This window comes from Rhodnius prolixus, unplaced genomic scaffold, assembly GCF_049639745.1.
Source record: "Rhodnius prolixus isolate KJV_2025 unplaced genomic scaffold, Rpr scaffold_5, whole genome shotgun sequence".
NCBI classification, from domain to species: Eukaryota; Metazoa; Arthropoda; class Insecta; order Hemiptera; family Reduviidae; genus Rhodnius; species Rhodnius prolixus.
In genome coordinates this window covers 26,466,347-26,493,272 of record NW_027411624.1, presented here as the reverse complement: position 1 = coordinate 26,493,272, position 26,926 = coordinate 26,466,347, and the positions used below count along the sequence as shown (strand labels likewise).

The 26,926-nt window shown below is 34.7% G+C and overlaps 1 protein-coding gene and 1 long non-coding RNA gene across 4 annotated transcripts in view; one reads left to right on the top strand and one right to left on the bottom strand.

Annotated features, from left to right (window-relative positions):
* Positions 1 to 3,345: 3,345 nt before the first annotated feature.
* LOC141457903 (uncharacterized) lies at positions 3,346 to 25,213 on the bottom strand. Its single transcript, XR_012460608.1, has 3 exons — positions 24,670 to 25,213; positions 7,290 to 7,441; positions 3,346 to 4,056 (listed from the first exon to the last, which is right to left on the bottom strand). It is a non-coding gene; the product is annotated as an uncharacterized lncRNA (long non-coding RNA).
* LOC141457902 (histone-lysine N-methyltransferase SETMAR-like) overlaps positions 14,824 to 26,926 on the top strand; it is a 50,688-nt gene continuing 38,585 nt past the window's right edge. For all 3 annotated transcript variants that reach the window (XM_074135282.1, XM_074135284.1, XM_074135283.1), the window contains exon 1: positions 14,824 to 24,184. In XM_074135282.1, coding sequence (XP_073991383.1) covers positions 17,561 to 18,553 — 993 coding nt within the window. In that variant the 5' untranslated portion in view covers positions 14,824 to 17,560 and the 3' untranslated portion in view covers positions 18,554 to 24,184. The remainder of the gene's footprint in view (positions 24,185 to 26,926) is intronic.

Below are 26,926 nucleotides of genomic sequence, written 5' to 3'. Positions count from 1 at the left end.
CTGTATCTTTACTTTTTTTTCAGGACGCGTCCCTGAGGTTATTTCCGCCCTGAGTTTTTTCAGTGCATTGCCAGCCTCTGAACAGTGTTCTTTCATCACAAACAACACAGTCCATGACCGGACAATAAGCTCTATAAGAAGCTCTTAGGATGAAGAGAAAACCTAAGGGCCAGCTGCTGGAAACGAACCAGGGGGAACTCCGCGTTGGAATCTCATACGCAAACCACAGTGGTAATCCCTTCCCTCTACTTTAATATACATTCTTTTAAAAAAATTAAAATTTATTGTGTACTTCCCGTTGTAATTCTAAGCTGGTGTTCCTTGGAAGTTATAATAAATAGTCTTTTTAAAAATCTCAGTTTCGCTTTTTCGATTAGGTTACTTATGTCGCTACCCTGATCACAATCAAGTGCAAGATAGCGCACCCACTTAGAGATATAGTCGTATAAAGTAATCTTTGTTTCGCAACTATCTTTTTTACATGAATATAACAGAGAGATAACAGAAGTCATAGCGCCTATTTTTTTTGACAGAAAATATTTACCTACTTAAAACTTTTTTGCAGACAGAGAAAATTATGTAAGTAAAATTATTAGAGAAATTTAGAAAACTCTGTCCATTAAATAACCTGAACATTTGAATAATAATACTCTTTAAAAAAAAAAAAATAGTGGCAACGATTTACTGGTGTTCACCATTAAATTAAATTCTCGTCGCAATATTCTGTTAGAACAGAGTTCTAATTAACAATTAATTTTTAATAATTAAATAATTTTTAGGCACCCATCCACAGGGGGAAAGAAAGCAAGACCATAGCATCTGCATATGGGATCATACTTACGTAAATCTTTACCTTATTTAACAAGAGTACGGTTAAACTCCTAGAAGCAAAAATAGTTACCATAACTAAAAGGTGCATGGAAAAAAAAGTGGGCTCAAAATTTTCCCTAGTAAAATCCCCTCCGAAAGCAAGTATCTCTTAAGAAGGTCAATTCCGGCTTTAATTACCATTGAATTATTGTCTCTCATATTTTTTGATAATTTGTGAAATATTCTGAATGTCAGCTTAACTCCTTCCAGTACGATTTTAAAATGAAAAACTTTGCATGAAATAACCAAATTAATTAATTAATTCACACAGTTTATATTTTATTCCAAATCTTGCTTTCTTGGATGCAATAAACTGCACAAAACTCAATCGAACTTAATATTTCTTCAAAGACTCGTTAGTACTACTTTTGGGAGTGTAAAAATTAGTAAATTTATCGTTCCTAGCACTTTTTCGCTTTCTTGAAAATATTTAGCTTTCATTACTTTCATTATCAGTATCAGGTAAATGTATACTTATTTCTTCTGATTCTTCATAATCGCTGCAATTACCTAGATATTCATGGTCTGCACTACTCTTATCCATTATGGTATTTATTATACAACACGATTTTCCTTTAGCAATATATATTGGCCGATGTTCACACTAAATATTCACAAGAATGAAATCTTAGAGACTAACAACAATTTGGCCGTGACTTGTATCAAGAAATTCTAACGGTAAACAAAGTTTGAAGTGATCTGTGTTGTTTCCACAAGTAATAAAAGTGTTGCCAAATTAAGTATACTAGACATTTAAACTAAATTAATTATCATATTCAACAATAACTTTAGTCGCATGACGAGTGTAGCTCGTCATTGTGCTTTATGGTACGGAAACCAATTATGAGTTAGACTCGTCATTTTACTGCAAGCGATTAACTATTTTGTTATAATTAAGGTTCAAAAGCTCTTTTGTATTCATCAAAGACAGTAAACACTTTTCTTCGTTTTAATCTTAAGAGAATTATTGAATTATTAATTAATGTTTCATTAATTAGAAATAATGAAAAAGCAAAAACACATTCACGGCAACTCCATCCTTTCCCATTAACTCTTCGGGGATCGAATTGCTGTTTTCGATCCGATTGTAAATAATGTAGGATAAGCTTGGTGATAAAACTGAATACCTGTATACCTGAATTGTTTGGGATCTAAAGTTTCACTTCAGTCTGAGGAAATGGTTAAACTTTATATTGTAATGTCAGTTTACTGTTCTATCACTAATTTCTGAGAAGGATTAAATGTGATACTAGGTTAGAAAAAGCCTAGGTTAAAGAAGATTCCTGATTCGGGAACACTCCGATTGACTGAATGGATGTTTCACTTCTCTAAGATGTTTTGAAAATAACTCCTACTAATTGTTGTAAAAATCGTTTATCAATTACAAAAATGTATATCTTTCTATCTGTACGTATATTTGTGACATTTGTTAGAAAATTGATTTAAGCGAACTTTCAAGAGGATGATGAGTAGGCATTCTTTTAATTGCCATTTTATTCTTATTACGGTCCACCCACTGTGTAGTACGAATTAATTATTTTACAATGAATATGTATAATGTAACGAAAATTTACAAATTAGGTAAATATTTTTGTAAATTTTCGTTACATTATACATATTCATTGTAATAGAATTAAGTGGTAATATAATTGTTAACACACTGTAAATTACATATGTTCCACAGCCCTGAAGATGACCTAGTCCCTAGGTCGAAAGCTCGGCATAATAAAATTTATAATGACTAAAACTGGCATTAATTTTTCAATTTGCTTTACACCCACAAACTCCTGTATCTTTTAATTGAATTTACGTCATTTTTTGAGATAGAATAGTGATAGTGGAAAAATTAATGTGATTCAGAGTAATGTAGAGATTTAAAATAGAATGATTGAAGTCATTGTGTAAATTAGAACAAGGGCATTGTAGTAAGAGAACTTTGGACATCTTACTCTTTAAAGTTTAAAATTTCTAGTCCTCCCGATATCTTCGGCATTTTTTTACAACAACGTAATAGCTTAGCAATGCTACTGGAAGCTCAAAATTGAAATTTTTCGTGCAAGTGTTTTATCAAAATTTTATCGTAGAGCAATAAGGTAGATGGTTCGTGAAAACTGCTTGTGCTCCAAGCACCTCGCACATGCAAGAATGATTGTACTATTTACATATTGTGCAACAAATTCGACATTACATCCTAGGAGCTATAAATTAATTGTGCAATTAAAAATGTAAAATAAGAAACATCTCCTTATAGAAATTTTTCATTCAAAAAGTTTACTTGTTTCATTGTTGTATTCTGTTTACACCATAAAAAATATAAGAGGTGTAATGTGCAAGAAATTACAGCCTTAAATTCGTTTGCGCTTTTTATATTCTTTTTATGGAGCAGTAAACAAATAAATATTTTTACATGTAAAAATAAAATGTGTCCATTCAGTATGTTCCATTCATCAGTTTTTTTTGCTCATTCTTACCTTGTTTATTTTTATATTGCCCCTTCCACTGGTAGTTTCTTCCATTGGCTTCTAAAAGTTTGCTTAAATTGTCTACGTCAAACTTCTATACATGGGCGACAGCAATGTCGTATTATATGTGCAACAAACCTTCCATTTGATTATCAACTCCTTGAATGAAACTCAGCTAATTTTTTTATTTTTTCTATTTTTACTACTTTAACTTCCACTTTGTGAATGTAAATATTGTTCCACAGTAAACAAACAGTAAAACTAAAAAACAACTGTTATAGCATCTTTAATAATATATCCCCACACTTACTTATATGGAATGTCCCAAATCGGCAAAACTGGGTAAATTACAACATCCATGTTTACCTTAACATAGATGTGGCCTTGAGAAGGTGTTTTTGTATGAATGTAATAGAGAAGTTAGTTTATTTTTTTTTTTATTTAAAAAAATGAAGTTCTTATAAATTGTTACTTCTGCAATGGGCATCTCCAATTCATGTATCACCATGAAAAAAAGAAGTGTTTTTGGTATACTTGACATTCATCCATTATATTTACTTGATCTTTAGTTACTTCTCCTTGAAACCAACCAGTTTCAAAATTGAATCATCTTCAGAAGTTCATTAATTTTTTTTTTTTTGCTGGAAAGTCGACGCCAGAATATAAATATAGACATAATCAAAGATGCACTCAGACGGATTTTAGGGGTTGTTGACTCCCATCCCTGTAAATACATGAACAAATAAATTTTTTCCAATAATATAAGATGTAAAATGTAATTTGATTTCTCACATTTTTACAGAAACATGAATCCATCTGTTGTAGGCATTCTGCGAGGGTCGTTTGAAAAGTCCGTGCAAAAATAAAAACTACTTAATTTTTTGGGGTAAACCTTTTTTATTTTTCAACATAGTCTTCTTTTAGGCTTATACACTTCGTCCAACGTTGCTCTAGTTTGTTGATCCCTTCCGAATAATAGGATTTGTCCAAGTCTGAAAAATAGCCATTCGTTTCTGCAATCACCTCCTCGTTTGAATAAAATCTTTTTCCCGCCAGCCATTTCTTCATATTAGGGAACAAATAGTAGTCGGAGGGAGCCAAGTCTGGAGAATAGGGGGGATGTGAAATAGAGTTGGAACCCTATTTCCATTAATTGTGCGACCACAACTGCTGAGGTGTGAGCTGGTGCGTTGTCGTGATGGAAAAGGACTTTTTTGTGGGCCAATCGTGGGCGTTTTTCTTGCAGCTCGGTTTTCAAACGGTCCAATAACGATGAATAATATGCACCTGTAATAGTTTTACCCTTTTCCAGATAGTCGATGAGGATTATTCCTTGCGAATCCCAAAAGACAGTCTTCGCCTTTTTTGGCGCAGATTCCTCCTTGGTAACACATTGTTTAGATTGTTCTTTGGTCTCAGGAGTGTAGTGATGTATCCATGTTTCATCCACAGTGACGAAACGACGATTAAAGTCCTGCGGATTCTTCTGGAACAGCTGCAAACCGTCCTTGCAACACTTCACACGATTTCGTTTTTGGACAAGCGTGAGCAATCGCGGCACCCATCTTGCGGATAGCTTTGTCATGTCCAAATGTTGATGCAAAATGTTATGTACCCGTTCATTCGAGATGCCCACAGCTCTAACAATCTCACGCACCTTCACTCTTCTGTCACCCATCACCATATCATGGATTTTATCAATGATTTCTGGAGTAGTAACCTCAATAGGGCGTCCAGAACGTTCAGCGTCACTTTTTGCCGATATGGCCACTCCGAAAATTTTGAAACCACTTATAAACTGTTCTAATCGAAGGTGCAGAGTCACCATAATGTTTATCAAGCTTCTCTTTAGTCTCCTGAGGCGTTTTGCCTTTCATAAAGTAGTGTTTAATCAACACACGAAATTCTTTTTCGTCCATTTTTTTGAAAATCACTCGACTTCCTCGATTCAAACGAATGCCAAACACAAAGAAATAGACCGATCTGGCTGAAACTTGGTGTGTGTTCTTCCAAGAGATGCTACTAACTTAACATAACCTCGCTACGCGCCAGTAGTGCTATCTCTCTGACTTTGCACGGACTTTTCAAACGACCCTCGTAAGTACTTTTCTCTAACCTAATTGATGGACAAGATTTAGAAGATTCCATGAGGTTGGCTAGTCACCGTATGGAATCACGTTAGGGTATCTCTTGTGATTCCGTCTAGATGGAGCACTCTTCTGTTTGATTAGTCTTAAGAGTGTGGGAAACCCAAAGCCTTTAGTTACTACTCCTTAGTACCACCGAACCCTTAGCCGTCACACTGAACAGGAAATAATTATGTGTAGTGCCATTTCTTTTATCTTCTACTTACTTAGGCCTAAGAATTGTCTGAATGGCCTCCAAGCCTGGAGAAATGCCACAACACTTTATGCTAATCAACTTATGTGAGAGGCTCACCAAAAATATTTCCCCTGCTTCTTCTCTACCTGAGGTTTTCTCTTCTTTGTGCATCCATGGGTTTTTTTAGCTGCCCTGTTGCGTTGTATTTCTTATATATTGCGTAAGTGCTTTGAGGGTATTATGGGAACTCTACCGGTCAGGTTGGCTGATATCTCATTACGCTATTGTCATGACCCTCTTACAGTACTTATCAGAATGTCCATGCAGGCATGCACATACTTTTTTTTGGACTTGGCAGGGTACGTCACTAGGATTTGATCATTAAATTATAATCTCAACAATAATATATTAGCTAGCATTTCCTGAAAGAGTGTAGCCAGTTTTCCTAATCGCAATATTATACCTTGGATTAGTGCCGAATACCCTGGCACTCGTTCTTCTGTCTTGCAGCTTAAACTTACTAATTATCACCTAATTATTGTTTATTTTTTAGGTTTAAGGTATCATGTCGCCTAAATTATTTTTAAACATATTCTATTAGAAATTATCTTATTGTAAGTGATGGTGTGATTCCTAAAAGAAAGGATTGTTTTAAAATTAAGAAGTATGCAATGGCTTATCAATATATAATATTATACAACATAATATTTAATTAAAACTGTTCGATAGGACAATTGTATAAGCTAGTGATCGTCAAAAACTTGACGAAAAAGCGTAGTGTTGAAAAACATCCAACTTTTACAATTGTTTCCTCTTATACTATAAAAGTTAAAATTCCCAAATTTTTTTAAAAATAATATTCTCGTTTGTAACAGAAACTTTGCAACAACTCTGATTAAATAGTTTTTTAGAAAAATGTGGCCAAAAATGGTTCTTGCTGTACCTTTTTTTTAAACAGCGTAGCGTCTAAACGCATGAGTCCATGAATGATGTGTCATTCACTTGGGAATATAATGTAGCCGTGTCTTAATTTAAGTAAACACAAGCTGTTTTTTTAACTTGCTGAAATTACGAGCGAGCTGCAGTATGAATAAAATTTGTTGGGTACTCACGGATTTGTGTACCTTTTGTCGCTTAATCAATCCTTATAACTTTTTAAACTGTAAGTTTTTGTTAAGGAGATACACTCCATGTTTAAAGTGTTAATACCTCAACTTTAAATCAAGAAAATTATGTCGGAAGCTTGAAAAACGTATTTGTTATAAGGTCAGTGAGGCGTTTAACGTTCAAATTTTAAGGATTTATTAAATTGGATTTAATGAACTCATGCAATCTAATACTATGAACTCATTCATAGTTTTTATTTAATATAATAATTGTATAATGGACGTGAATGGCAATTATTAAAATACAACCTGACTGGATATAATTATTATACACAATTAGTAACTCAGAATTAAGCTTAAAAGTTCCTGGTATGTTGATTAAAAGTGCTTGAGAAAGTTTTCATTATTGTTATTAATTTAATAAAATGCGACAGTTAAATTCTGTTTCTTTTCGATGATTAAAATTCTCTTTAAAAAAATATATATCAGATAGAACTAATTACTTGGTTTAGTGCAACACATAAATTACCTCTCCCCTACTCTACTACCAGTCTACAAAGACCGTAGGAAGGTAATTGTTCCTTTCTCTAGTCATGAGAAAGTGTAACTCAGCCGGGTACAATGAACTTCTTCGGGTACAACGATCCGTCCTTATGTGCGATTCACGTCAGTCCTGCAACACTAACAAATATATTCATACTCTCCCAAACAGACAAGGCAAAGCCAAACTTCATTATATTTTGAAAAATAAAGTTTTGACAAATGGTAATGAGAAAAAAAATCGCAAAAAGAATTTTATTTAATTTGGATGTTGTACTCCTAAAATTATGACATTATTTTCAACGATTCAATATTATTAACATTATTTTCTCTTCTTGACTGTCATTTTTGCTTTTTTTTTTTACTTTTCTAAAGTTTTCAAGATTTTAACTATTTACGATTTTTTTTTAAATTATTAGAATCACATACTCAACATTTTTTAACAATTTTTATTTCACAGTAAAAATGAAATTAGTGTAACTCCGTGTTTTTCTGTTTAAATTTTCGTGACAGTTGTATTAAATAAAACTCCCCCTTTAGAATTTTAAGTCATTATTCATACAATAAACTACAAAAATTTAAAAAAAATTCTAGGTTTCATTAATTTGTATATATTTTTACAAACGTTTTACGTTCAACTAACATTTTGAATATTCACATTATGTGTAATTTATTTCTTTATACTGAACGATGAAACATTTTGGCAGATTTATCATGCCCACATCAGTCAATACTCTTCAATTAAAAAAACAGTTATTGTGGTATAATTAGCAAACAATACTTTTGGAACATCTCTTCATTAATTCAAAAAACGTATTCACATTTAATTTTACTAATTTTAAAAATTTTAATTGCTGTTGCAGTGGCAGTAGCAGCAGTAGTTGTACTAGCAGCAATATCAGATGCTGTTGCAGCAGTAGCTGTAGAAACAATTGCAGTTGCTGTAGATGCCAGTAGTAGCCATCACTCGTAGCATTAGCAGTAGTACCAGTAGCAGTTAAAGCACAAGTTGATGAAAGTCCGAAACCGGTCAGTTAACATGTACAAGAAATGTTCGTGCAACCATGGATAAATTTAAAGATATTATTATCCAACAATACGGACCTAACCACATTATATTGTAACTTTTTCTTTCTACGCTACAAATGAAAAAATATTCATTGTATAAATAAACATTATTTTTCGAAACATCTCTTCATTAATTCAAAAACTTGTTTGCATTTAATTTTTCTAACTTTAAAAATGGTAGTTTTTTTTAGCTGCAGCAGACTTCGTAGCAGCAGGAGTGTATGTCATAGCTGATGAAACAGAAGATCAGTTGCCGTAGCAGTAGCAGCTGTTGCAGTATCGTTTGAGTAGCAGCTAAAACAGCAGTGCCTGCAGCAGTAGCAGCAGTTGCAGTATCGTTGAAGTAGCAACAGTTGCAGTATCGTTGAAGTAGCAGCAGTTGCAGTCATTGTGGCAGCTGTTGCAGTCACTGTTGGCAGCAAAAGTAGCAGCGTAAGTTGCGGCAGCAGTACCAGTGGTAGTTGCAGTGGCAGTAGCAGCTTTTGCGACAGCTATATAGCACTACAAGTAACAGATGCCTTAGCAGAAGTAGCTGTTGTAGCAGATGCAGTATCGGTAGCAGTAGTTGCAGCAACTATAGCAGATGCAGTAGTTACAGCAACTGTAGCGGCATTGCAGTTTCTATAGTACCAGATGCTGTAGCTGTAGAACCAGTGACAGTTGCAGTTGATGGCGAATCAGTAGCAGTTTTAGTGGCTGTAGCAGTGGCTGCTATATTAGTAGTAGTAGTAATATTAGCAGCTGATGCAGTAGCAGCATTAAGCTAGCAGTTTGTTTTTTGCTGTTTTAAAGTTTATTTTTTTAAGATTTTTCTTATTAACGATTTTTTTTTTGCTTATTTATGAATCGTAACTTCTCTTCATTGATTCGAAATAGTCGTTCACATTTGTTTTTCCAATTTTAAAAATAGTAATTTCAGTAGCAGTGGGTGCAGTGGCAGTATAGCAGCGGTAGTAGCAGCCGTAGCAGTGGGTGCAGTGGCAGTATAGCAGCGGTAGTAGCAGCCGTAGCAGCGGGTGCAGTGACAGTAGCAGCGGTAGTAGCAGCCGTAGCAGTGGGTGCAGTGGCAGTATAGCAGCGGTAGTAGCAGCCGTAGCAGCGGGTGCAGTGACAGTAGCAGCGGTAGTAGCAGCCGTAGCAGTGGGTGCAGTGGCAGTATAGCAGCGGTAGTAGCAGCCGTAGCAGCGGGTGCAGTGACAGTAGCAGCGGTAGTAGCAGCAGTAGGAGCAGAGTACTAGTTGTAGCAGTTGCAGTAGCCGCAGCTGCAGTACAAGGTGTAGAAGCAGTACCAGTGGCAGTAGCAGTTGGAGTACCAGAAGTAGCAGCAGTACCAGTGGCAGTTGCAGTACGACCTGCAGCAGCAGTGGCAGAAGATGCAATACCAGCTGTAGCAGCAGTACCAGTGGCAGTAGTAGCAGTTGAAGTACCGGATGTAGCAGCAGTATCAGTGGCAGTTGCAGTATGAACTGCAGCAGCAGTGGCAGAAGATGCAATACCAGCTGTAGCAGCAGTACCAGTGGCAGTAGTAGCAGTTGAAGTACCGGATGGAGCAGCAGTACCAGTGGCAGTTGCAGTATGAACTGCAGCAGCAGTGGCAGAAGATGCAATACCAGCTGTAGCAGCAGTACCAGTGGCAGTAGTAGCAGTTGAAGTACCGGATGTAGCAGCAGTTGCAGTATGAACTGCAGCAGCAGTGGCAGAAGATGCAATACCAGCTGTAGCAGCAGTACCAGTGGCAGTAGTAGCAGTTGAAGTACCGGATGTAGCAGCAGTTGCAGTATGAACTGCAGCAGCAGTGGCAGAAGATGCAATACCAGCTGTAGCAGTAGCAGCATACTCATATAATTTTCAATTTTTGTTCATGTTTTATAGCTATTTTAGCTATAGATTATTGGCGCCTGAAGCTTATTTCAGTTCTTTAGCGGCCTCCGGACAGTTTCTTTCGTTACAGACATTGTCTATCACCGGAAAGTAAGCTATAAGAAGCTCCTAGAAACATAAATTCTAAGAGCTAGCAGCGGGATTCAAACCTGTTATCGCGTTTGAATCCTGTATTCGTTAACCACTAAGCTAATACCTTCCTTATTCAACCTATTATTTTATTTTCAACTTTTTAATTATATTTATGGAAAAGAGCATTGATGTCACGTCAAATTGGCGAATTCGGTTTTAACCTCCAATTATTATTATTTTTGTTTTTTGCTTCGCAAATAACATTTTTTGCAGGCAGAGGATCTCCCAAAACTTGTAATTGTGGTGGAAAATTAATATCGAAAACCGTTCACGAATAGATAAAATTGGAACTTTGTTCTTAAATATCTCGAGTAATATTAAAAATATCGATACGGGGTTAACGTCATTTTTCACAGTGTTTTATGTAGTTTTCATAATCATTGTCAAAACCAGTGGCCCTTATGAAACCCCAATCGGGTTTTTGGCCGTAACTCCGCCAAAAATAAAGATACAGCATCGGGGGTAAAAAATTCGAAAATTAGACAAAAAAAAACATATAGTTTACTCCTAAGCGAAATTCCGCTTTCCTAAAAAGTTATTAACGATTGGTGCGTTTTAAATGGATCGCCCTGTATAAGTGCCTCTGTTTACATTATTTTGTGTCTGTAATCAATGTGAGTTCTGTTTGAATTTTCGCAAAATTGGAGCAATCCTTCTAGCAGGCGGGCCTAGAATAAAAATACGAAAAAATAAATAAGTTAGTCTTTTTGATGGTGTACTGACAAGACAGCTAACCGGCCTGCACGTTTGGCCTTCATTAAGATTTACCTGATCACAGAAGAGTTATTTTAGATCTTAGGCCCCTTACCGACATTAATTTAATTTTAATTATTTAACAGTAGAGTCTTCGGGAGTTAATTTCAAGTTCAAGTTTAAACTGAAAATTAAAATTAAAAACTGTAGCTATCTAGTAAGCGTCCAGTTTTTGAATTTACTTGCACATCAGCTTTACTAGAAAGGTGTGTCAACATTATTTTGACTATTCAATGCCTTTTGAAGACCACTTCGGACCACTTCGTGGTGTATTAAATACACGCAAGAAAGAAGTGATCTTATCACTTGTTGGTTGGTACATTGTGTCTAGTCATCAAATCACTTTATTGAAAAATTTCAATAGATTGTTTAAAAGAATTCCCATTTTGTTAAATAAACGTGAAATATTTACGCAGTTGAGATATTGATAATTGTAAATATCCATGAGTACCATCAATGATTAATTATAGTAATCTACTCTAGAACCAGAAAGACACCCACCAACCTTGAATATCTGCAAGTGTTCTCTACATTATATAATAATGTCTCTTTGTATAGTTAATAATTGTCTGCAGTCTCAAAGTAAAATTATATTTTGTTGGAAAAAGAAAAGATATATCGTTCTGAACAAATGCATTGTTTGACATCGTCCTTGGAGATCTGTATTGTAAATGTGGTGTATGAGCAGTGTGAATACTTCATTATTCTTGTTATGGGATGAAGATCTATGCGATAGCTATAGCAATTTTTACTTTTTTTTGGATGAAAGCAATGCGTTTATTATCTATTGAGGAGAAAAACATGTAGGATTTTTTACCTTTTGCAGATATATTTTGGAATATATCTGCATTTGATAGTCGGTTTTGAAATATGAATTCCTCATGTGCTGTTTGCATAGTTGTATTGGACAAATTCATATTAAGTGTAGTAAATTATCACTAAAAAATTTATTTCATAGTGTATCAACAAAGAAACCCAATGGGAACTTGATGAAAATATCAACAAAAATTGTAAACAAGTTCTAGTTTACTGATGTGAAAGTTTTACGAGGGAAATTCCCCTTGAAACCATCCTTAAAATTAATTTAATCGTAACAAATAGATGGGTGGGGAAGAAATCTGCCGTCGCTTGATTATTGATGGTTTTCTAATATTTACATTTCTGTTTATTAAATTTATTAATAAACGAAGTTTAAAAAAAATAAGTAAAAACTTCAGGACCATATGAAATAACAAGAACCTTACTAATCAGTTTTCTAAAGAGGTCCTTCCGTTGGATGAAACCTTGTCGGTTATCTTAGGAACACCTAACGAAGTGATAAATCCGAACTTTATGCTATTATTCTGATTTGATTTGTTACTTCAAGATAGAAGAGAGATTAATATCTAAAAACTACTTTATCTTCTGACTTAGACGCCTCAAAACAGGTGTAAACCTAGAGAAAAATCAAATTATTCTAAAATAAAACTCATAATTCATCAAAGAAAAAAATGGAATGGTAAAATGAGTAATATAATTCTATTTTTTAATAAGTCTTACTTTCAAAGAGGTAATCAGCTCAATAAAGTCGACCACCTTGAGGGTGTTTAAAAAAATAAATGACTTGTAAAACCTCCAAATCTTAAGGGAATCAGATGTAAATAATGTAATTAGGGAATTAACATGTTCTATTTTGAGATATCTCTCTTATTATTCTCGTGGAGTCATTTGCCATATATTGTCGTCTCTTAAAAGAAATATAATAACCATTTTTTCTATGTCGGTTTTAGAAAACACAAACTAATAGGTGATAAACAAAGAAAGCACTTATGTACCATAAAGTCACCCTCGGCTATTCGGTTTATTATAGTTTCCTAGTTCTCTCTTGCACCATTAGATGAAGACTTACTGACGACTGCAGGCAACTTACTTTACCACGAACTGCCTATCCTAAATATTCACTAGTGCCTTTCCTAGTTGGTGCTACCTCCTCTTACTAATTCCAGAGGCTGTCTGGTCTGTGTAAGTTTATTGTAGTCCACAAATAGACTCTGAAGATGTTAGCCGCTAGCTCACTCTATAGAACCATCCTAATGACATCTTTATGAATCTCTCCCCAAAAACAGACTTCCAAATGATTTTTCCCAAACGATACCACCCGCCAACTAGTTATCTGTTTTTATTACCCTAAGTTCAGCCTCTCTTAGTTCTTTTATTAGATTAAACAACGTAGAAGAGGTTTATTTACTTCAATACATCCACACTACCTCGTATAATAAATATTATATGTCTTAACTGTCTACGCCCCCACTTAGGATTTGTTTTTTCGTTTTATTTTTTCTTATTCTACAAAAAGGTGTACAGCTGTCGGTCTCTAATCATGAGATATTCATTTAACTGACTTTAGTGTCATATTATTGCTGGTTTACTAAAGACTCTTAGTAGGTGTAACAGCACCCTCTCTCTCTAATATATATAATATATATGTCTGTGTGTGTGTTTCGTGGATGCTGTCGCATTTCAACACGGTTTTTCTGTCTATATTTACATTTGAGAAGAAGGCTGTAGCTGTATGAAACCTGAACTGGACTAGCATAAATAGCGTCAGTGATCTTTTCAATTGCTGTATCAAAAATTAATAGAAATAAATCTGTAATAACACCTATTTGAATTTGTTCTTGGTTTTTTCGGGTAAAATAAATGCTGAAAACCCGTCAAACGAATGCAGCAAAAAAGTTTTATATTATCATGACACTAGATAACAATTTGGCATACACTTCGTCCAACGCTGCTCTAGTTTGTTGATCCCTTCCGAATAATAGGATTTGTCCAAGTCTGAAAAATAGCCATTCGTTTCTGCAATCACCTCCTCGTTTAAATAAAATCTTTTTCCCGCCAGCCATTTCTTCATATTGGGGAACAAATAGTAGTCCGAGGGAGCCAAGTCTGGAGAATAGGGGGGATGTGAAACGAGTTGGAACCCTATTTCCATTAATTTTGCGACCACAACTGCTGAGGTGTGAGCTGGTGCGTTGTCGTGATGGAAAAGGACTTTTTTGTGGGCCAATCGTGGGCGTTTTTCTTGCAGCTCGGTTTTCAAACGGTCCAATAACGATGAATAATATGCACCTGTAATAGTTTTACCCTTTTCCAGATAGTCGATGAGGATTATTCCTTGCGAATCCCAAAAGACAGTCGCCATAATCTTTCCGGCCGAAGGAACGGTCTTCGCCTTTTTTGGCGCAGATTCCCCCCTTGGTATCCCATTGTTTAGATTGTTCTTTGGTCTCACGAGTGTAGTGATGTATCCATGTTTCGAAACGACGCTTAAAGTCTTGCGGATTCTTCTGGAACAGCTGCAAACCGTCCTTGCAACACTTCACACGATTTCGTTTTTGGTCAAGCGTTAGCAATCGCGGCACCCATCTTGCGGATAGCTTTGTCATGTCCAAATGTTGATGCAAAATATTATGTACCCGTTCATTCGAGATGCCCACAGCACTAGCAATCTCACGCACCTTCACTCTTCTGACATCCATCACCATATCATGGATTTTATCAATGATTTCTGGAGTAGTAACCTCAACAGGGCGTCCAGAACGTTCAGCGTCACTTGTGCCCATATGGCCACTCCGAAAATTTTGAAACCACTTATAAACTGTTATAATCGAAGGTGCAGAGTCACCATAATGTTTATCAAGCTTCTCTTTAGTCTCCTCAGGCGTTTTGCCTTTCATAAAGTAGTGTTTAATCAACACACGAAATTCTTTTTCGTCCATTTTTTGAAAATCATTCGACTTCCTCGATTCAAACGAATGCCAAACACAAAGAAATAGACCGATCCGGCTGAAACTTGGTGTGTGTTCTTCCAAGAGATGCTACTAACTAAACATAACCTCGATAGGCGCCAGTAGTGCTATCTCTCTGACTTTGCACGGACTTTTCAAACGACCCTCGAAGAGGGAAATTTGTAAACAAATACGGAAAATGCAAATGAAGCTAAGTTTTGGGGCACTGGAGAATGATCTCATTAAGAAAAAATCAATGGAGGAAAAAATAACGTTGAACTATCTAAAAATTCTAGTAATTTTTAGTAAATACTGAAAAGACTACTTTATCCAACTCTATTAAATAAAGTGGAAGCATCTTTGCGTTTTGCGCTAAAAATCGCTCTAATGTTTATGGACCAAAAAACTGACGATAATAATGCAAATTATTCAGTAATTTTGATTAATGTATTTATAAGGGCAGGCATAACAGTAAGAGAAAGTCTGAGAGTTGTAAGCACTTAGTGGTGTACATTTTTATTCTGCCCTACGTCACTTTCTGCGTAGAATAATCTGTGAAGAACATTGAAGAAGTAATGATTTATGCGTGTTTTAAAAACCCTTTTTGTATTTTACAAATTATTTTTGGGAATACGTTGGGTAAAATGTTTAAGAAAAGAAGCAAAATATGGAGGTAACAGTGAAAGGAAAAGTTGGAATACAAATAGGACAAACAATTTGGCATTCATTTGTTTAGATTTCAAGGTTAGTTGGCCAATATAACCTACACCACACAAAACTAAAAGTAAAGTACCTTCCATGAACAGTAAGATTTTTGCCTGCCTCTTTTGGACACACCTGCTGTCAAGTATTATTTCTAAGAGGAGGGGGTGGCGCAAAGAAGGTAAAATTACTTACCTTGCAGAATTTACTTTTTGCTAAAAGAAAGAAAATCAAAGCTTTTTTTTTTTACTTTTTTCTATTGTTGTTTTAACAAAACTTTTAAAGAAAGAGAAAGTGTACTCACTGAGTGGAATTTATGCGAACAAACAACTGCAACAAATCTTGTTTTGTAAATGTTTTGGCATGGAAAATACTTGTTAAGTGTTGCGGATAAATGTTACATTGGTGTCATGAATTAGGTCGGTAGAATTTTGGAATGGTTCTTTGTACGTAAAAAAAAAAGTAACGTAATACCATAAAAACGTAAGAAGTTTAGTTCTTTTTATTTCTTACCTTTTTATTAGGTTTTCTTTTATGTCAATAATAAATGTTTGCAAACATTTTTAAACTGATTTATAAGCAAGTTAAGAAGAAAGAATTAAAACAAACTTGTTTAAGGCGGTTCAATTGAAAGTGCGGAAAATTGAAAAGTTTTGAATGAACTTTTCGAACAGAGAATCTAAAGGAAGACTTTAATGAAGAAGAATTGAATTACATTTTTGCGGCAAGGGACTCCTTGGTAAGGAAGAGGTCATAAAGAAGACTTGAGATTTTCAGGAGCAGGATGAAAGATTAGCTAAATTTGAAGATGACTAAGTTTTGAATAGCCCTTTATATGTACGGATTAATTCTGCTATGGTATGAATAAATGCAATTAAGACATTGCTATTCCGTTTCTTTTAAAACTTCGTTTTTCCTTTTTTCCTGTTCATTAGTCTTGATGTTAGTCCTGTTAATTTCTAATTAACGCTAATTTCTTGTTGATTTCTCTAAATGTGGCGTTCGCAATGCTATCTACCACAAACATTAAAAATAAGGCCTAATTTGTTTGTTTGTTTTTTTAAATCTTTTAATCAGCGCAATACCTAAATTCGCAAGCTGGGTGGGTCCAATATCGTTGAGGCCTCTGGTCATATCTATGCCATTTTCGTTATCAAGCGGAGACTAGCTAGCCCTATGTAACCGACTCTATTGTTCAGTTTGTACCGTCCTTTAACATTATGAACGTATTGGGTGTGTATTTCTTACCTCTGTACTCCTTTATTACAATATTTGGTCATCTGTGGCCAAATTATTGCTCTTCATGCTAATTCAAGAGGTGAAGTAATAAATATAGCCTGAAAGAGGCCGTTTGTCCAATAGTCCCCGAGTGCAAATCCTATGAAAAAGTAAAAATAAAAAAATACATTCTTTGCATTGTTATATTTTCAAAAATACACCTCGCTTTTTGGGGGAAGAAATGTGCTGTCGCTTGATTATTAATGGTTTTCTAATATTTATATTTCTGTATTTATTAAATTTATTTAAAAACATGAGTAAATACTATTTAATAGTTCATAACTCCTTTTTATCATAACTCTTTTAAATAATATATTTACGTTAAATATACACTTTAGTCGCACTTACGTACCTAAACATGTAGTTAACATGTTGTTTATTATTTAACCGACTGTTTATTGATTATAGTTAAAAAGGTAATCACAATGATTATGTGCTTTTTACAAAAGTTATTTATTCAAATTACATAATCTTCTCTCTAGTAAACTGTAATCCATTAATTCTCTATCTACCTATAACTTATGAACTGTGACCATAAGTATATATAAGTTTATAATAAATTTTAATAAAATTCTTTGCATTTATTGGGTTGGTGCAAAAATAATGCAGGTTTTTGAACTTTCATCTTTTGTTTACTTCTGCTTGCCAAGTAAACAAAGATAATCCTCCAGTCTAGGTAATGGATTATAAACAATGTTTATTAATGTTGTTTTTCCTCAAATATCAGTTTAGTTTGTGTTCCATTTTGTATGAGTTAAGACCTCCGATATTCACCATGTCAAAACAAGATTTTCGTCAAATTTATTTTTACGAGTTCAAACTTGGTCGAAGTGCGGCTCAAACTGCGCGTAACATCAATGTTGTTTGGGGTGAAGGAAGCATCAGTGAATGTACAGTGCAGCGATGGTTCCAAAAATTTCGTGTTGGAGATTTTGATCTCGAAGACAAGGAAGGTCGCGGTAGGCCCTCTGTTGTTGATCACGACCATCTTAGGGCATTGGTGGAAGATAACCCTTGCAAAACCACTCGGGACTTTGCGAGAGAAGTTAGTGTTGACCACTCAACAGTCGTTCGCCATCTCGAACAAATTGGTAAAGTTAAAAAGCTCGACACGTGGGTACCTCACGAATTGACCCAGAGCCAAAAACATCGGCGTTTTGAAATTTGCAATTCTCTTCTGTTGCGCTACCAAAATGAACCATTTCTTAATCGAATCGTGACATGTGATGAAAAATGGATCCAATACGACAACAGGAGTCGGTCAGGCCAGTGGCTGGACAAGGATGAAGCACCAAAACATTTCGCGAAACCAAGCCTGCACCCGAAAAAAGTAATGGTGACAGTGTGGTGGTCTACTGCAGGTGTTATTCATTACAGCTTCCTAAATACTGGCGAAACAATCACGGCTGAAACATATTGTCAAGAAATTGACAAAATGCATAGGAAATTGCAAAATCTTTGTCCAGCATTGGTGAATCGGAAAGGACCAATTCTTCTTCACGATAACGCCAGGCCACATATCGCAATGCCAACTCTCAGGAAACTTCAGGAATTGAAATATGAAACACTTCCGCACCCTCCATACTCCCCCGATCTCTCGCCGACGGACTTCCACTTATTTAGACATTTGGACAACTTCTTAAGAGGAAAAAATTTTGAGGGACCGAAGTGAAACCGAAAATGCCTTCCGCGAGTTTATTGAGAGTTTAAATAAAGATTTTTTAGAAACTGGAATAAGAATGCTTCTGACACGTTGGCAACTATGTGTTGATAATGATGGAACATATTTTGAATAAATAATCTTAGTTTTATACAAATTATAATAATTTTTTTTTTTTGGCATTTAAAAACCTGCATTATTTTTGCTCCAACCCAATATATTTTGGAATCTATTTGAGCAGTGTGTTACGGAATTATTTTTATTGAACTTGAAAAATCCGTTAATAATGGTCAAATTAATTAATAAATTAATTAATTTATTTTTTGACTTTCGCAATTTATCATGTAATTCTGATTCGTAAATTTTACACAATTCAAAAAATTCGGGTAATCTTAAAACATATTAGTTGGTTATAATTTGTACAGAATTTTCTTTTTCTGGTTAACTTCATACTCACCACAGACATGCAGTGAACGTCTAATCCTCTCATATTTAAGTTCGAATAGGCAATGAGAAATTTAGATATAAATATTAATGAGCAGGAGAACTTTAAGAAATCTAGAATAAAAGATAGTTTAAAAATTAAAGCAATCAAACCAAATTCTAAATCACTTTACCATCTATCTACATTTTTATTTTTTTTTTGTCTTAAGAAGAATTTTTAAAGAGAAAATCTTTATATTAAAATGTTTGTATTCGTACTTGCTATAAAAAAAAAAATTAATTTTAATTTAACTAAATAGCCTTTTTAAAGAAATCAACAAGATATCATAGCAGTTTACATATAATCGGGAATACAACTTGGTAAATGTATATCCTATATCTTTCAGTGTGTACACCTTCTCCGCTCCTTTCTCTGTTTCATAACATTAGCAAGGCGGCGTCTCTGCTCCTAAGCGATCTTAGCGCTCTCAGTAAGCGAACCTACTAGCGAGGGACTAAGACAGCGTGAGATGTGTCTACATTCACTTGGTGCCCTATTCAAACAGTCTTTCGAAATATTCTCTCTTCTCTTCGTCCTTTCACCCTCTCTTTCTCTCTCGCATTCTCTCTCTTCTTGCTTCATTAATTTAACTTTTACTTCTTTTCAACACATACACCGCACTTTTCGTCGTAATACCAATATGAATTTATCTCAATTGTAAATTTACTTTCATTTTTTATTTAACACAGACAAAACTCTGCATTCATTTTAAAGAGAATTATTTTTTAAAGTTATTTTACTCTTATTTTTATTTCCATTTTTAAATATCATTTTGAAGTTTTGGCATTAAAGTTTTACAAAAAAAAAAATCTATGAACTACTTTAAAAGTATTTATCGATATCTTTTCAAAATTTTTACTATACTTCTGCTTATCTGGATTGCTTTTATTGTAAGAAGCTTCATGTTCTCTTTTTAGTATAGTTCCTCCAGGCTTTTGTAATCTACGATAAAATACTTGCTGAAATGAGTGTCTATGTAAATTTTGAACTGAACTGTGGATTTCTTGGACGTTTCTTTTTACGGTTCTTTTCCGCCCTCTACTTCATAAAAAAATGTATCTTAGAAAATTGATTTTTAAGAAGGGGTTCAGGATGTCATGCTACAGTCAAAGTTTCTTATATTATTGTGTACCTATTAGTGATGCTAATAATTCTTGATTGAATGGACACGCCAGAAAGTTGGTGTACTGTCCACACAAAAAATCTAAAGCTGTTATTTACATATATTTGGAAATATTTCTGATACAAATTTATTTTGTGATGGATAGTCAAAAACTTGGTTGTATAATTCCGACACTTTAATAATTGTAAAATAATGTTTCTTAAGTAAACTATAAGTAAAAGTAGTAATTGCCTATTTTTTCAGGCAGGCTTTACGTCCAACTACCATTTAGGTATCGTGGACGGAGGCGACTAGCAAACATACTTTACTGTAAATTTATATAATTATAACCATTAAATAAAATCCAAGGCCTAAGACCGGGAATAGAACCCAGTACCACAATACATATTAGCTTCGCAGGTCTCGCCTCTGACAGCCCGGCTACTGTGGCGCCCAAGTAAATTATAATAATGATAATAATAATATACTTTATTAAACATATTCAATCCAAAATTACATAGTTGAATTTAAAGTAAATTAAACAATACTCCTGGTCGATAGATCATCAGAAGTGTTGACCTTGATTAAACAAATATAACGTAAATTACATAACTTGCATAGGCCGTAAATGATTAAATTAAAATTAAATCCAAATTATTACAAAACCTAATGATTAGACAACATATGAATATCAAGTAAATTATATTTGTCACCGATAATTGACAGAAGAAGTTAAGGTGGTAAGGAATGGGTTATTCTTATCCGATTTGGTTTTGTGTCGAGAAATTATAATTAAAAATAATTTTTAGTTACTTGACTCCACTTATTAACCTACGTTTTAAACAGTTGGAAATGTAAGAGGCCAAAAATCACACAATAGCAATTTGCACTGCCACAAGTAAGAAAGTAGGGTAAGATATGTTGAGGATTATTTACTAAACATGGACAGGCAAATAACCTTATGTGGTTATCTAATAATAGTTGGTATAAATATCAACTAGGTGTAATTTAGGCCGTTTAAGTAGTTGATTATTGTGTACAGATGTGTGCTAGTAGATAGTACTAGCGTAATACAGACCCCCTGCTCCCTCTCCCTTGTGTTACTATTGTATAACGAATGTGTGCTGGGCAGGCCAGCCAGGCGAACAGTCTATAGTCAACTGGAGGAGGGTGGAGGTAGTGTCGATATGGAAAGAGGGTAGAGGCAGCAGCTAGTTGCGTCATACTCCCGCCCAAGAGATAGTGAAAGCGGTGTGTCACTTTCACTGTGGCTCACGTAACCTCAAGACCTCGATCTGTGCCAAACATCTGGGACGATTGTCTACACACACTCGGCAATATTGTTGCGCTACAGCCTTCCGACCACATGTCTAACTACACAAGTCTGGCAAGAGTATTTACACACTGACCACTAGCCTTTTTTCCTCCTCTTATTTAATAAATACATTTTATATTTAGAGTTGATTTTTTTTATTATTATTGTTAATTATTAATATATTTCATTTTCCAAAATTTTTATTTTGACAAAATATGATTGGCTTTATATGGTGTCTAAAAATGGTGGATGACCTTATATCTTACCAGTGTACTTTTCCCCTCCGAAAAAGAAGAGTAATTATTTACTTCGGACTTTTGTATTTTCAGTAAAATGAAGTTGTCAGAATTTATTAAATTTGAGTTTAATATCACCGCATTCCCATTCTCCTTAACTTTGCTTCAACGCCCTGAACCACCTTAAACGGTGCCTCTCTCGATGCCGTCAAGTTTGGAATTACCACAGAGCATTTCCCTCGCATTTATTTGTTGCCTTTTACTTACTAATTCAAATGTAAAGTACATTTTTTAAAAGGAACCTCAAAATAATCTAACATAAAATCAAGTGTGTAACAAAGTAAATTAAGTTGATTACTTTTTCCAGATGTTTTATACTCATAGCATTTACTAAATTGCTATTATTATTATTATTATTATTTTTTTTTTGGCGCATCAACAGCTGAGGTTATTAGCGCCCGGAGCTTTTTCCAGTGCACTGCCGGCCTCCGGACAGTGTTCTCTCGTTACAGACAACACTGTCCATCACCGGACAGTGAGCTGTAAGAAGCTCCTAGGAAGAGAAAATCTAAGGGTCAGCTGCTGGATTCGAACCCGGGACCTCCGCGTGGGAGTCCAGTATGCTAACCTCATAGCTAATCCCTTCCTTGTAATTATTATTATTATTATTGTAATTGTTATTGACTGTAGTCCAAACAATGTAATTAGTTCCATTACTTACTTACATTCCTTAGTTTGGCTTTTTAAAAACTCCTACACTTCAATTTTAACTTCATTGAAGTATTATAATGTTAATTATTTTATTTTTGTTATAATTTTTTTTTTAAGTGAAGATACAGGGGCGGCTCTAGCTCGTGTAGCGCCCGTGTGCAATGAAACCCTGGCGCCCCCTTGGCCTGACCCCCCCCCCGCTTTATAGTATAAACTTTAATTACGTGAAATAAGGTTGATTTTAAGTTGAACAAAATGGTCGAAAAAGGAGCCGCTCGCGTTTGACACCGCCGCACTACCGGCGCCGCGCTGTCTGGCCGCTTCTAAACTTTAAATACGTGAAATAAGGTTTATTTCGAGTTGAAACAAAATGTTCGAAAAAGAAGCCGCCCATAGGGCGCTCGCGTTTGATAACTGCCGCCACCGCGCTGGCTGGCCGCTTCTGTCATATCATTGTTGTACCATGATGGTCCAAGACGATGCTCTTAGCTATCTCAGGGAGCGCCGCGGCGCCCCCTGAGACGGCGGCGCCCGTGTGCATTGCACACCCTGCACTATAGGTTAAGCCGCCCCTGTGAAGATAGATAGAAACAAATAGAACATGAAAGGAGGTTTCTTATACTAATATAGTATAAATAAATTATTTTTTTAGAAGATATGTGACGATAAGATATTTTAGAAGAGTTCCCTGGGAGAAGAAATCTGAATGTTTCTGATTACTGTAGTTAGCTAAAAAGTAAAATTTACTGCCACCAAAAATATCTTTTGTGAATTCCTTAATATTGTTGTTTGCGCACGGTGTGTAGGTGACTTTAAAGTGTACAGTAAAAGTATGCTAGAATTTGTCTTTGTTAGAATTCGCTTAACCAAATTCAAACTTTTTGGGAGCAACAATGTCTAAAATCAAAATATTTAGTGTCCTGAAAAGACATTATAAATATATATTCCGATTCCTGGTTAGTTGTGTCTTTTCCTTCGATTTCTGTTTGAGATAGCTTATGAAAGGCTCTATGAGATTAATAGTTAAAAAGGAATTGGTGAATTTGAGTTATTCTAAATATGGCAACCATAATCGCTTCTTTAATTAAATAAAATCGAGCTTCTGCCTTCTGGCTCTGTTAATAGAACTTCAGAGACTTAGGTCTGCTTCTAAACATTTTAAAACAGTGTTATGGAACTGGAAAACAAGGATGTTGTAGCGGTTTAAAAGCAGCTATGCCAGTTGATCTTTACATTATTATCACTGTCACAAATTTTGGTGAAATAAACATGTCCCATACAACTATGTACAGCCTGGTGCAAGCAGTTATGTGGTTGAAGTAAGTTTAGCAGATGCTGCTGAAGCATGCGTATCAGCATACTTCATAGAAAGTTGCACACTTGTTTGTTGAGTCTGAAAATCCATCTTCATAACCGAGAAGTTTTGGGTTAATTATTTGCACCGAAAAGTATATTTATTTCGACAAACTAGGAACCTAAATAATTTATTAGAGTGGCTCAATCAGTTTTGTTTACCGAAGAGAAAGGTTTGAATCCTAAGTGGTGCTTCGAGCCATTCATTTTTGTGGAGCGGTTTCTCACTATTGAACGGTACTTACTCTACTAACGAATTCAACCAACGTGGTTCAAGTTTTAGATAAAAGTGTCTTATATTTCGATGTATTGTTAATACATAAGTGATGTATGTTGGCAGGCTGGATCATCTCAGGATCGCCAAGAAGCCTAAAGATATACCACATCCTTATGAAGGCATACTATGGATACAACTTTAAAGATCCTTACTGGCTAATGTCAAGTATGTACGATCTATACAAAACATGTTATCCCATCTCTTTTTATGATTTAAGCTTAACTAAACGTTCCACATTTAACTTAATGTCCATCAAAACATAGTGATCAATTTAGTTGTATTAATTGCAAAAGTAGTGAATGTCGTTTTAGTGTTTTTCTTCTTCTTAGGTTTCAAAGCCAGAGAAATGAGTTACCTATAAACTAGTAATTCCCTTTAACAATTACTGTGCAATAGTTGCAAATCCTTCTGCGATGCATGTGAATGATTTGGAAATACTTTAAGATGAAACAGTTATTCTTCACTTTTAAACGAAGTTATGAAAGAGATCATCTATTCCCAAATACTTAGATGAAACTGATTTTCCCATGAAGTTTTTACGTGTAAACAAGTAAACAGCAATTCAAATTGGCATTCGTGTTTTTAATTTTCTACATTACTTTTTCTTTTTTTGGAGAAAAAAAGATCAATAAATCTCATTGAATACTTACAGTGTATCCTATGTGAAATCAGTAGAAGAATAATAGTTAATAATCTTCGCCATTTAAATTCTTTTTAACATGAACATGAAATCATTTTTAGTTTTATTATCGTCTTATTAATATCGCAACCTTATTTTGTTTTGGATCGTGGCTTTGAAGTATTGAGAGATTCAAAGTGATAATTTTGATTTAGGACTTCTTTTTTTTTTGTCTGTGTGGAAAGATTGAGACAAGCAAATTTTAATTATGTAACTAGCTGATTAAGTAATTGATAATTTCATAAATTTTTACGATTCCAACTGTTAATGTTTGGACTTTTTCCATACATTCATTCTTATCAAATATTCTATCAAAATATTGTAAATAGTTAAGATGTATCCGCAAGCAAAAAAAACAAAAAACGTAGTCAGTCTAACTTCCTCTTTCTAAACCTCTTTCATGTTGTTATTAGATTTTGATCCCAAGTAATTTTGTTTAGTCAACTAATAACGCTGGTAACTATATAATGTATGAAATCAACATACTACGAGGTGTGTTCAAAAAGTAACGGGAATTTTCGTTTTTTGAAAAAAATATTTATTTATTCATCTACATTAATATTGTCGCCTTCAAAGTAGTCCCCTTCGCATACAATACACTTGTGCCAGCGCTTTTTCCAATCCTCGAAACACTTCTGAAACTCGATCTTTGTGATAGCTTTCAGCGATTCGCTTTTAATGTCATCTATGCTTGTAAAACGACGGCCTTTTAATGTTCTCTTTATGTTTGGAAATAGAAAAAAGTCACATGGAGCCATGTCTGGCGAATATGGAGGCTGGGGCATCGTTAAAGTTTTGTTTTTGGCCAAAAATTAAACAAGCAATGAAGTGTGAGCAGGTGCATTATCGTGGTGCGAAATCCATGAACGGCGTTGAACTTGTAGGTAGTACTCCTTATTGATTGTTTGACCTTGTGGCAAGAATTCATGATGCACTATGCCATTAAAATCGAAGAACACAGTGAGCATAACCTTCACATTCGACCGCACTTGTCGAGCCTTTTTCGGTCTTGGCGATCCAGAATGCCTCCACTGGGACGATTAAGCCTTAGTTTCGACATCATATCCGTAAACCCATGTTTCGTCACCTGTTATAACACGTTTCAGTAGATCCGCATCGTTGTCGATTTCATTGAGTGACTCTTGAGCAACTTCCATTCTCCGCTGTTTTTGTTCGAAATTCAACAATTTTGGAACAAATTTTGCTGCCACACGTTTCATACCCAAAACATCCGAAAAAATGTCATGGCATGAGCCAATTGATATGGCAACATCATCAGCGACTTCTCTGATTGTGATTCGGCGATCGTTCATAACCATTTCTTTCACTTTTTTCACGTTTTCATCGGTTGTTGATGTGCTTGGACGTCCAGGTCGTTCGTCATCTTCAACGTTTTCGCGGCCATCTTGGAAACGCTTATACCACTCGTAAATCCTTGTTTTACTCATAGCAGACTCACCATATGCCTTTATTAACATTTCACACACTTTATTACACTTTATTTCATTTTTTACGCAAAATTTAATACAAATTCTTTGATCCATTTTTTTTAACAAACAAAAATCGCCAAGCTCGAAAAACACGTCTAACCTTAACGGCTGCCACTTAAGAAGTAAACAATGAATATTACTGAAAATTTTATCGTACTTCAGGGGCATGTGTACCAACATAATAAAAAAAAAAATTTTACAATCAGACTCTCCAAACCCGCGAAATTTAAAAATTCCCGTTACTTTTTGAACACACCTCGTATATTAGAAAAAAGGATTAGTCAAAAAAGATAGACGGTGTATTTATAGAAGTAGACTAAAGTAGGACAAAAGTGTAAGATAAGGGAAGAATTAAGAGGTTAACTGGTAGGCAAAGGAACATTTCTTTAGGACTGAGGAATATTTCAGTAAGGTTTACATTATTCCTAGACAAAGAAATAACATCAAGAGCATAGAGATTTTTGTACTTTTTTTGTTTTGTTTTTTTAATCAGAATGCTAAAATTGATTGAAGTGTAGCCCTGCTGAAAGTTTCTAAAAGCAGAGCTTTTGGGGAAACTGGAATCAACATGCTTTCCGAAACAGTGTTTTTGTGGTAGATAGTTTATTTTGTATTGAAACCAAATTATTTTTGTTTTAATAATTAGAAGACTAAAAGTAAATTTGTAATTCACAACTCAGAAAATTGCATTAAAAGATTTTTTTTAATTTCTTATACTCCAGAAAATTTAAGGGTATC